This window comes from Nicotiana tabacum, chromosome 17 (assembly GCF_000715075.1).
Source record: "Nicotiana tabacum cultivar K326 chromosome 17, ASM71507v2, whole genome shotgun sequence".
In the NCBI taxonomy this organism is placed as follows: domain Eukaryota; kingdom Viridiplantae; phylum Streptophyta; class Magnoliopsida; order Solanales; family Solanaceae; genus Nicotiana; species Nicotiana tabacum.
The window spans coordinates 56,871,631-56,883,244 of record NC_134096.1 but is presented as its reverse complement, the minus strand read 5'-3'; the positions used below and the strand labels follow the sequence as shown (position 1 = coordinate 56,883,244).

Sequence of the window (11,614 nt, the reverse complement as noted above, 5' to 3'; positions counted from 1 at the left end):
TAAAAATAGCCATCATATACCGTTAAAAAGTCATTGGTGCATTGCATAAACCAAAAGGCATCCTCTTGAAAGCAAATGTACCATAAAGACATGTAAAGGTTGTTTCTCTTGATCTTCCAGAGAAATAAGAATTTGGTTGTAGCCCGAGTACCCATCAAGAAAATAATAGAAAGTACGGCCGACCAATCCTTCGAGCATTTGGTCCATGAAAGAAAGTGGAAAGTGATCCTTTCTTGTGACTTTGTTGAACTTACGATAATCCATATAAACTCTCCAATTGGTCACTGTTCTTGTGGGAATCATCTCATTCTTATCATTGGTAGCAACCGTCATGCCCCCTTCTTTGGGACACATTGAACCGGAGAGGTCCATGAACTATCACAGATGGGGTAGACAACCTCGGCATCCAACCACTTGATAATATCCTTCTTGACCACTTCTTGCATAGCCTTATATAGTCTTCTTTGATGTTCAATGGATGGTTTAAAACCATCCTCCAACTTGATCTTATGCATGAAAAATGCGGGGCTTATACCCCGAATATCCGTCAAAGTCCACCCAATAACATTCTTCCTCTTTTGCAGCACCGTCAATATGGAATCAACCTACACGTTAGTCAAATAAGAGAAAACAATAACCGGTAAAGTAGAACAAGGGCCAATAAATTCATACCGAAGGTGTGGAGGCAATGACTTCAACTCCAAAGTAGGTGACTCTTCAATAAAATGCTTTGTAGGGGGAGACTTCCTATTCTCAAGATCCAAAGAAAATTTTCGGGGTGCATATTTATACTACCCCATTCCTTCCAAAGAATTCACACACTCCATGAAACCATCCATCTCATCATTATCAAAGTTGAGCAATACGGATTCCAACATGTCACCAATATTGATTGTAGCACTTGTATTATTAATAATAACATCGGTCACTAAATCCATAAAAGAACATTCTTCATTGCTATTTGGTTGTCGTATAGACTTAAACACATGGAATACCAATCATCACCAATCTAGAAAGTGAGTTCTCCAGCTTACACATCACAAAGAGCCTTACCCATAGCAAGAAAAAGTCTCCCAAGAAAGATAGGAACTTCATAATCAACTTCACAATCTAGAATAACAAAGTCCGCCAGAAGAATGAACTTATCAACCCAGACCAAAATATCTTCAATCACTCCCAATGGCCTCTTCATGGTACGGCCATTTGCAGTCTCATAGATGTGGGTCTTGGTTTCCCAATTCCCAAAGTTTTAAACACCGAATAGGGCATCGAAATGATACTCTCCCCAAGATCACAAAGAGCTTTAGCAAAATTGGCACTCCCAATTGTACAAGGAATCGTGAAAGCACCGGGATCCTCCAACTTAGAAGCCACGAAATGAATAATTGTACTCACTTGATGAGTGACCTTGATAGTTTCAAAATTCATTGACCGCTTCTTGGTCACAAGATCTTTCATAAACTTTGCATAACCGAGCATTTGTTCCAAAGCCTCTACCAATGGCACATTAATAGAGAGACTCTTCATCATTTGAGTGAACTTCTTGAATTGATTCTCACCATTTTGCTTGTCAAGTATTTGAGGATAGGGAGGTGGAGGCTTAGGTAATGGTGCCTTAGCCTTTTGCACTACCGGCTCCGGTATGTCAATGATGTTCTCCCTAGATAGGTTCACCTCCTCTTGAGTCTCTTAAACACTATCATCAATGTCAATCCGAACCTCGTCATTTGCTTGAACATAATTATTTGGGATATCCTCTTCTTGTATCAGTTGGCCATCATCCACAAGTCTCCTTTCACTTGAGGTGGGTGCATTCCCGCATCTACCACTTCTTGTGATAACCGCCATAGCATGCCCCGTATTGTTACCACCCTTTGGGTTCACCACTGTATCACTTGGTAGTGCACCCTTAGGACTAGTATTAAGAGCTTGAGAGATTTGTCCCAATTGAACTTCAAGATTACGGATTGTTGTGTTGTGTGAGGCAAGTTGGGCATCCAAATCGACATTCTTTTCCATTATTTTCTTAAACATATTTTCAATACGGTCCATCTCTTTGTTTGAAGAACTTGAACCATGGGAAGGATAAGGAGGTGGGTTGCTAGATTGTTGATACATTGGGGGCTTTTGAAAACTAGACCCCCGATTTCCTTAATTGTTTCCCAAACCATGTTGATTGTTGCCTCCCCAATTTTCTTGGTTGTTTCCACTCCAATTTCCTTGGTTGTTATTGTGGTGCCAATTTCCTTGATTATTAGAACCCCAATTGCCTTGGTTATTTTGCGGTCGCCATTGTTGTTGATTGGAGCCTTGGAAGTTGTTCTTTTGCCCTTGGTAATTGTTCACATATTGAACCTCTTCTTCTTGCTCATGATAATAATCATCTTAATCAAAACTACAATCATCTTGCACATAATTCTCCACCGGGTTTGTATTTGTGGACCCTTGGTCCTTTTCATGTTAACCAACACATTTACCCCTTCCATAGCATGGACTTGCTTAGGATCTTCAACTTGATTAAGTTGGGCCTTTGCATGTTGAGTCATGGTTGTTGTCAATTCGGCAATGGCTTGCCCATGGTATTGCAACTCTTTATAGAGGTGAATCATGTTGGGATCACCTTATGGAACATTGGCTCGTGATTGCCAAGCCGATGGCGTTTCAGTCATCTCATCAAGAATCTCACATGCCTCCGCACAAGGTGTTATCATAAAGTTGTCACAGGCCAACTGATTGAACACACATTGGTTCATCGTATTAATAGCATGGTAGAAATTTTATTAAATCATGTTGTAGGTCATATTATTGTTCGGGCACTCCTTTACCATTGTGCGATTCTTCTCCCAGTTTTATATAGCTTGATGATATAGATTGATCACCATGTGATAGTCTTTAATAAACGATAATTTATATAACTTGATGACTTGTGCTTTTATATTGCAAATCTTACTTCCAAACAGAATGTGCTGATGGAAGACTTAGACTTTCTTTGTTGAGTGATGGTATTAACACTCATAACCCTGATAGTTATGAAGCTTTGAGTATGCTTAAATAATGAAAAAGAATAAAAAATAGCAAGAAAAGATCAAGTCCAAGAGAAAATGGAAGAAAAGTTGAAGTTTGAGTTGAAGATTTTGCGTACGTAGAGGAAGAACCTGAGAAGTGAAACTTTTAAGGACATTCTATTTTTGTCTACGTAATAATTCTGGACAATGCTAGTATTAATTTAAGATTTTCCATTTATAAAAAAAAACTTGGTAGCAAGAAAAAATGGCCTTGATGCTATTATTTTATGATGCATTAGATTTTTGTTTATCGATTGAAAAAGAGAGCTTTTACTTACGAATTAAAAAAAATTAATTTTAATTTTACGGAAATGATTATTCATCTTGATGTAAGGTTGTTTAAGTGAGTTTTATAAAATACAATCGATTTCAAAGTCGAATAAAATACAACAATTAAAATAAAATGACACAAAGGTAAAAAACATTATAATAAATAATTTAAATGTTGAATTTAGATAATATGCAATTAACTACAATTGATGTCTGGTCGATAATATAATTGATGATTTTTCTTCTCTTAACTTAAAATAGACTAGATAAGGAGAAAATAAATAAATTACCCGCATACCAAATCGGAAAAAGTTTACTTGTATTCGTCTAATTCGAATAAATCTCGTGATTATCAAGGTGTTAATTTGGATGGATAAACTCATCCATCCTTAATAAGATGTTTTGGATTTCAAAGGTGTTAGATTCGAATCCTAAAATTTTTTGATAGGAAACGCTTATTATCACAACCCAAAATCCACTAAAAGTTGTGATGACGCTTAATACCACCGTCAGGTAAATCAACAGTGATTAATCACTTAATTACTCATTTTAGTATTTTGAAATCATAATTTTCATAAATTAAATAGTATGAAATAGAATTTACAGGGTGGATAATAATATTTACGCGAACCACAACAATGAACAATCCGTAAGAATCCCCAAACTCCGGTGTCAAAAGTGCATGAGTATCGACTAGGAAATATAATAAAATATAACATCTATCTAGAATACAAATTAGACAGGAGAATATAAATAACTTTGATGGAGACTCTTCAGGTTGCAGATCGTAACATGAAATGCAGTTCACGGTAAAGTCTCCGCAATAGCCGCGCCTCCGCACCCAAAAGACCACCAAACATATAAGTACATACACAAAAGTGTAGCAAGTGTATCATGAGTACGTAAATCAACGCGTACCCAGTAAGTATCTAGCCTAACCCCAGAAAAGTAATGACGAGGGGTCGACATCAACACTTACTAGTGGTCCAATAAGACAGATACATAAGGAGTAAACAGATGTGAATAAGAGGAAATAAACGAAATAACAAGTATAAATATGCGGTACAATCCTACTCTCGGCAAAAACTCAAACTCTCAGCTATGAGTTACCTCCTCGATCGGAGTATTTATAATGGACCTTACCAGATTGGTCGTCACAGTTTAATCAGGAATAGCTCACAGATATGCTGGCTTCTTGCCAATTATTACGCATGATTTCATAAGAGTATTTTATAGAAATATCGAGGCGTACAGACCAATCCATCATAATATTTTCGAACCATAGATATATCTATTTTATTGCCGAGGCAAACGGCCCGCTCCCATGATAGTGTGGTACATAATCCTGTTGAGGCGTACAAGTCGATCCATCATAGTGTGCGCATTGCTAAAGGTCGAACGACACGAACCATAGATGTATCTATCATGCCGAGGTGAATGGCCCGATCACATTAGAATAAGAAGCTTTGACGGGTCCTCGACCCCACTCACGAAGAGTCGTGTGAGCTATAGATTTTTAAGGGAATATTTTGGTGAGAACGCATAACACGGGGGAATTCATAAGGAGAGTACAATTAAATCTGCGGCTTAACATAAAACCCATCAAATCTCTACAATAGCAAGTCTATTACTCTATGCAAGTCTAGTCTCAAATCGTAATATAAAATAAAGGAATGTATTTGGCAAGGGACAAAATAGTATAGTTATAGCATGGCGGAAACCTAAGTCTACCTGAACATAACATGAATCTAGCTATGTACAGACTCTCGTCACCTCGCGCGTTCGTAGCCCACGCAACAAGTAGCACATTACAATACAACACCTAGGGGTAGTTTCCCACTCACAGAGTTATACAGGAGACTTACCTCGCTCCGTAGTTCCATAACTGACTCTAAGACCTCTCTAACACCTCAAACGAATACTCGTTGATCCAAAACTATTCAAACAACGTGCAAACCAGTCAAAAATATATTCTAATACCTATAATTAATCAATTTAAATAATTCTTAACTCCGCTCGAAAAGTCGATGAAGACAACCCTCGGGCCCACGTGCCCGGATCTCGAAAGTTTTCGAACATAAACATTACCCATAACATTACAAACTCAAATATATAATTTATTTTCAATTCCATGTCCAATTTTCGTGGTCGAAACCCAATAATACCAAAATTTAGGTTTTCTACCAAAAATCCACAATTTCCACTAATTTTCATGTTTAAATCCCTATACAAACCATATATTTAATTTGTAATAGGTGAGAATCACTTGCCTTGTGTTACTTGATGAAAATCTCCTCTTGAAGCTCTCCAAAATCGCCCAAACCAAGTGAGAAAATGAGGGAAATGAGCAAAACCCCAATTTAAAAACAATCTGCCCAGCCGACTTTCCACACTTGCGGACACACCAGCCACACCTGCGGAAAATCCTTTGCAGGTGCGGTTCCCTCCAAGCCAGGCGAAATCCGCTTCTGCGAACCACTTTTCGCTTCCGCGCGACCGCTTCTGCGGTCCACCACACGCTCCTGCACTTCCGCATGTGCGGGGATCTTCCGCTTCTGTGACCCGAGCTTCCCATCTCGTTTTCCGCTTCCGCGGAGCTCCCTTCGCATCTGCGGGCTCGCAGATGCGAAAATACCCTCGCATCTGCGGCCATCCCAGTTTAGTCCAAATGTCGCTTCTGCGGCACTTTCCACACATGTGCGATTGCACCAGATCCCAGTTGCCTTAGCACTTCTCCCCAAGTCCAAACTCGATATATTTACCATCCGGAATCCACCCGAGGCCCTCGGGACCTTAACCAAATATACCAACACCTCCCAAAGTGCAATACGAACTTAGTCGAACCCTTAAACCACGTCAAGCAACATCAAAATCATGAATCGCGCCTCGAATCAAACTTATAAATTTTCAAATTCTTTATCCTCTGCCGAAATGTATCAAATCAATCCGAAATGACTTCAAATTTCGCAACGAGTCACAAATGACCTAATGAAGCTATTCCAAGGCTCGAAACTCCGAACGAACATCGATAACATCAAAATCCACTTCAAACCAAATTTATGAAATTCTTAAACCTTTAAAATGCCAACCTTCTATAATAAGCGTCGCCGAAATTCGAAATCATCATACGAACCTATTGGAACCTTCAAATCCCGATTCTTAGGTTATTTAGTCAAAAGTCAAATTTTAGCCATTTCTTCTAACTTAAAGCTTCCGAAATTAGAATTTTCTTTTCAAATCAATCCCGAACTTCCCGAATTGAAATTCCGACCACACGTACAAGTCATAATACCTGAAGTGAAGCTACTCAAGGCCTCAAACCGCCGAACGACGCGCTAAAGTTCAAAATGACCGATCGGATCGTTGCACTTATACACATGTTTGAATTAATCGAGCTACAAAGAAACTATCAAATATACGAGTGAAAAATAAAAAAAATCAAATTATATTAATTTATCGTAATGAAATAATATAGTAAGAATGTATACAAATTAAATAAAGACTCGTGTATATTTCTTTGTTTTGTAGATCCTTTTCAACCGGTAGTCTTCAAAAAGACTCGACCCCTCCCCCCACCTTCCCCCATCTAAGGCCCTAACTCCGGAGTCTTTCTATATGTATCTCCCTTTGTATACCCATCAGCTGCCATTCCCCGCCACGTTTTAGCGCTGAAACAAAAAGGGTTCTTCTAGGGTTTTCTTTCCGACCTCTCTGATCAAGCAAAATCATGGGTGGAGGCAACGGTCAGAAAGCCAAGATGGCTCGCGAGAAGAATCTCGAGAAGTCAAAAGCTTCCAAAGGTATTATCTCTCTTGAATCTACTCGAATCCTAATCTATTTCTCTGTAAATACAGATCTTAATTCTTATTGAACTATTGGTAAAATAAGTCCTATTTTAGCTTTAGTTTAGTCCGATCTGACTGCAGCAGTTGTGCCTTTAGAGTTGTTTTAGACACAAAAAAGTTTACATAAATGGTTTAGCTCGCTTTTATGTTAACTACCTAAATTGTCGCAGGAAGTCAGCTCGACACGAACAAAAAAGCCATGAGTATCCAGGTACTGCTTTTAATTTCATTTTTTATACTTAATTGTTGACGTAACAAAAGTGTAATTGGAACGTTTAAGGGACTCTATGAGGAATTTAACTGGATACAAAATTTAATGTGAGTTCCACGTGTACTTATTTTATTGGTCTTAATGGTGGTGGAAGTATTATTCTGAATTTTAATAGAGGCATTATTTTGGCTAATGAAATTTGAATCGTTATTCGTAATACACGGAAGAAAATTCTTAGTAGTGAAATTATCATAAAAATAACATTGTAACTATTCTCTTTGTGATTGAATTTTTGATAACCATGGTGTCCAGGCTAGCTTGTGTGCACCTCGACTAATTTTACGGGATACCTGCTACCTCCTACCAGTAACAGTTTACTGGTATCTGGTAACTTTGTCCACCAAGGTTTGGACAAATGAGAAGAAATCACCTAGTATTTTTGCTTCCGCAAGGATTCAAACATGAGATCTCACGGGTCTCAACCCACTTCAATGACCACTAAGCCTCTGCTTATCTGTAGTGGCATACAAAATTCTACACTGATACCTTGTTCCTTTGATTGATTATTGTGATCGGGGACAAATGAGAATTAATAACTCGATTGTTTCTTTTTCTCCTAGGAAGAGTAGCCATTTATAATTTTCATAACTTAATTTTCATACCTAGAATTAATAACTTGATTTGATTTCTTGCAAAGATAAAGAAGCAATTTTTTACTCGGATTTAGGTATAGAAGAATCGTCAATTGGTTTAAGCGCATTATAGTTGCAGGAAGGCTGAATATGTCCTAATATGCAACATCCTTGCACAAAATGTTGTCTCCTTCGTATAAAATTTGCTGCTTTTGATTGTCAACAAAGAGATGAGTTGACTGGGGTATCAATTGGTACTTCTACGCATATATGAGCATACTATCTTTTGAGAATGGAAGAAGTACATGTATCGACTTTAACAACCTACCCACTTTGTTTCTAATTATTTTAAGAATTTCTATAATAGAACTCAGTGGGTAGTTGTAGTAGTCGTATCCAAACTGTTGAGAGAGCAAATTTTGCTTGAGTAGCTACAACATTAGGTTCCCATCTTAATTGAAAGAAAGAAATCATTAATGAACTAAGGGCCATTAGGAAAAACCCTCGAGTATATTTTCTTCTTTCAAGAACTTTACAATGTAAAAATCACATCCAAGTTCTATGTGTTGGCAGGGTTGTGAAAAGTGGTTGCTTCCTCGCTTAAAGCGAGAAGCGAAGCGAGGCGACCCTATGACCGCTTCTGCTATATGAAGCGACTCAGGTAGGCAAAAGCGTGCGCTTCCCACTAAAAAGCGAGAAGCGCTGAAGCGAAGCGAGTCGACCGGAGCGAGCGCTTCTCTGTTTTAAACACCTGCCAACCTATTTAATTAAAAAAGAAAGGTATTCTTTTATTAAAACATACGTCGAGCAGCAACAGAGAGAAAGAGGCGCTAGGGTTCCAAGTCTTGTACACTTTTCAACTTTAACATACGACCAGCAGCAACAGATATGTGATTTCTTCTTCCTCCTCCTCCTTGTCTTTTTCTTTTTCTTTCACTGTTTCAGCGTCCAAATAGCAGCGAAATGCTACCGAATTTTTTTTTTCCTTCGTTCTTCTTTCTCAGTTTTCTCCTCTTCGTTGAAAAGCTGCCCAGTTCTTCTTTCACTGTTTTTATGCTGCCCAGTTTTTAACAGAATGATATACTGCCCTTCCGCTTCACTTCAAAAAAGCGAGCGCTTCGCTTCTCGCTTTAAGCAAAATGGGGGTTGTTGCTTTTCCTCGCTTCACGCTCTTCACAACACTGTGTGTTGGAAATTTTCACTAGGCTTCCATAGGTCTCTGATTTTTGGTCGGAGATATTGGCGACTCAGTTGTTTACCAAAATGTTTCTCAGTGACAGAGAATTTCAAAGGCTGATAGATGCGGGCTATTTCTTCTGCGAGAGAAGAATATGACATCATATCATCATTTGGAAGTAGTGAATTATTCTCTCCCAGATTAATAATAGGATCAGTAGATTTTGCTTCAGCCTTATCAGAAGAATTTTGAGCTTGCTTTGGGTACTATAGCCGCTGGAGTTTCTTGGAATGAGGGTTTCTTAGGTTTGTTCAAAAGTGATTTTGCTATACTTGGAGGGTTAGGTGGTATAGCAGTTGTCATCTCTGTGTCTAGAGATTCAAAAGATGTCATGCAAAATAAGGAGGTGAGGTATCAACAAGAACTAGGATGTAGAAGCTTAGAAAGTTTTTAAGAAAAGGATGAGTTTCTGTCACTAACAAAGGCTTGAAAGCTCTATGTTTTTTGCTGTAGTATATAAAGAGTCAAGTGATATTGGTTTTATACCTAATAATGATTCAAGTTATGTTACTGCATTTATTTTAGTTTGTATTTGAAACTTCACACTATTTAAAAGCTTTTAATTAGTGTACGGTTTATCAAATTGAACTAGCCTTTACCTAAAATTCCTTTAGAGGGGCTTTTTGAACTGATTCAAAGTCAATCTACACTTTACGTGATATAGGCCTAAGTTTTGGCTAGGCTCGCTTTGCTATCGTTGTTGCCAATGTTTAGGGTTTTAAAGGTTGGAATTTTTATTTTATGCGTTGCACAACAACATAACTTATGTGAGGGTCTCCCATTACTTGACAAGTGGACTCATGGGTCCCAATTGTTGTTTACTTTAAAACATAGAACCAAAAAAGAAAATTTTAAAGTCCATATTAAGATACTTAACTAAAAGAGTATGAAGAGACTGAAAATATGGTAAAGAAATATGGCAACTAATGAAAAATTCCTGTCTAAAAGCACATATGTACATGAATTTCAATATTATCTTATCAAGGTGACCAACGTGGGTAAGTCCTTGGCGATAGCTGCTGTCAGGAGATGCCTTAATCCCCAGCCCATCTATATGCATACCGAAATTACACAATGCCGCGAGCTCATCCGGACCAAAGGTTATAGAAAGAAGAAGCTTTGAAAAAGTGGCCGGAAATTGCTTTCCGAGCGAAGCTCCATTTTCCCGTCTCACACGCGCTCAAGTTCACGTGAGCAACACGTTACCTACCATGTCAGCAAAGAGTGTCCAATAGAAACAGTTTGAACATGGATCAGATGTTCAATAGGTCATAGGCGTAGTTTAGGTGTCTAAATGGAATATCTAGACAAGTTCAGGTGGCCGTGTATGTATTTGGCCGGAGAAGCTTCACATAAGTTATGTTGGTTACGTGACACATAAAGTAAAACTTCTTTGAAAGGGGATTCAGAGTCTCAAATGCCACTATAATGTGAGTTGACTTAGAGGTAGAGTGTGGATTAGGAGTTTCTAAATCCGATTCCTATAATTTGACCAACAGACCTGTTTGTTACGATTGTTATGGCTTACAAGTAATGAAGATTTTATTGGCTATCATTTCTACATTTGGGTTTGAGGTCCGCAATTCAGTTACAGTCTAAATGATCCTTTTACGTATGTTACGACGCTAACATTCATTTTTTGGATGATGGCAGTGCAAGGTGTGTATGCAGACATTTATGTGCACGACATCAGAGGTGAAGTGCAAGGAACATGCTGAAGCTAAACATCCAAAATCTGATCTCTATGCCTGTTTTCCTCATCTCAAAAAGTGAACCGTTTAATTAGGTGTATCCTTGCAGAAAAAAAGTTGGTATTATCTGCCAGTCACTAGCTGCAACTATCAAGTTGTGAACTGCTTGTATGTGTGTGCTCGTTTGTGAGACTCTCAAGTTGTGTTAGTGGTTTGTTTTAATTATGAAGCCTCCTGCCGTTGAGTCAATTTATTATGTGAAGTGGAACACGCAAATGCTGAAACTAAAACCGTCTTGTGAAGGAATACCAGAAACCAGCTGTTATCTTAGAATAACTAAACTTCAGCTTTTAAATTAATAAAATAGCCACCAAAAATGACCAAACAACGTTTTGATTGATGCACAAAAACGACCGCCCTGCAAAGGGCTATGACTTGATAGAGCGACAAAAATCAAGATACTGTCATAGGAAGGTGAGAATTCTACAGAGCACCAGGAGAAAACATGTATGTTATCGGAAAGTTGTTAGTAGCAATGGATTCTGTATCTCACATTGTCTCTTGAGAGTAATATTGTGATAACATACCATGTTTGCAAAGGAAAAAAAATACATTAAGTTGAGCTTCTTTGGAACGAAGCATACATAAGTACAGTCATGGGCG

The 11,614-nt window shown here is 38.2% G+C and overlaps 1 protein-coding gene across 1 annotated transcript; it reads left to right on the top strand.

Moving 5' to 3' along the window:
* Positions 1-6,859: 6,859 nt before the first annotated feature.
* On the top strand, positions 6,860-11,200 carry LOC107787409 (uncharacterized protein At2g23090-like). Its single transcript, XM_016608975.2, has 3 exons — positions 6,860-7,135; positions 7,351-7,391; positions 10,914-11,200. The coding sequence occupies exons 1-3, from the start codon at positions 7,063-7,065 to the stop codon at positions 11,031-11,033; spliced, it is 234 nt and encodes a 77-aa protein (XP_016464461.1). The 5' UTR covers positions 6,860-7,062; the 3' UTR covers positions 11,034-11,200.
* The last annotated feature ends 414 nt before the right edge of the window (positions 11,201-11,614 follow it).

Coding starts and splice junctions, on each gene's coding strand:
- LOC107787409 (XM_016608975.2), top strand. CDS start 7,063: ATGGGTGGAGGCAACGGTCAGAAAGCCAAGATGGCTCGCGAGAAGAAT. Junction 7,136..7,350: donor GAAGTCAAAAGCTTCCAAAG/GTATTATCTCTC, acceptor AAATTGTCGCAG/GAAGTCAGCTCGACACGAAC. Junction 7,392..10,913: donor AAAAAGCCATGAGTATCCAG/GTACTGCTTTTA, acceptor GGATGATGGCAG/TGCAAGGTGTGTATGCAGAC.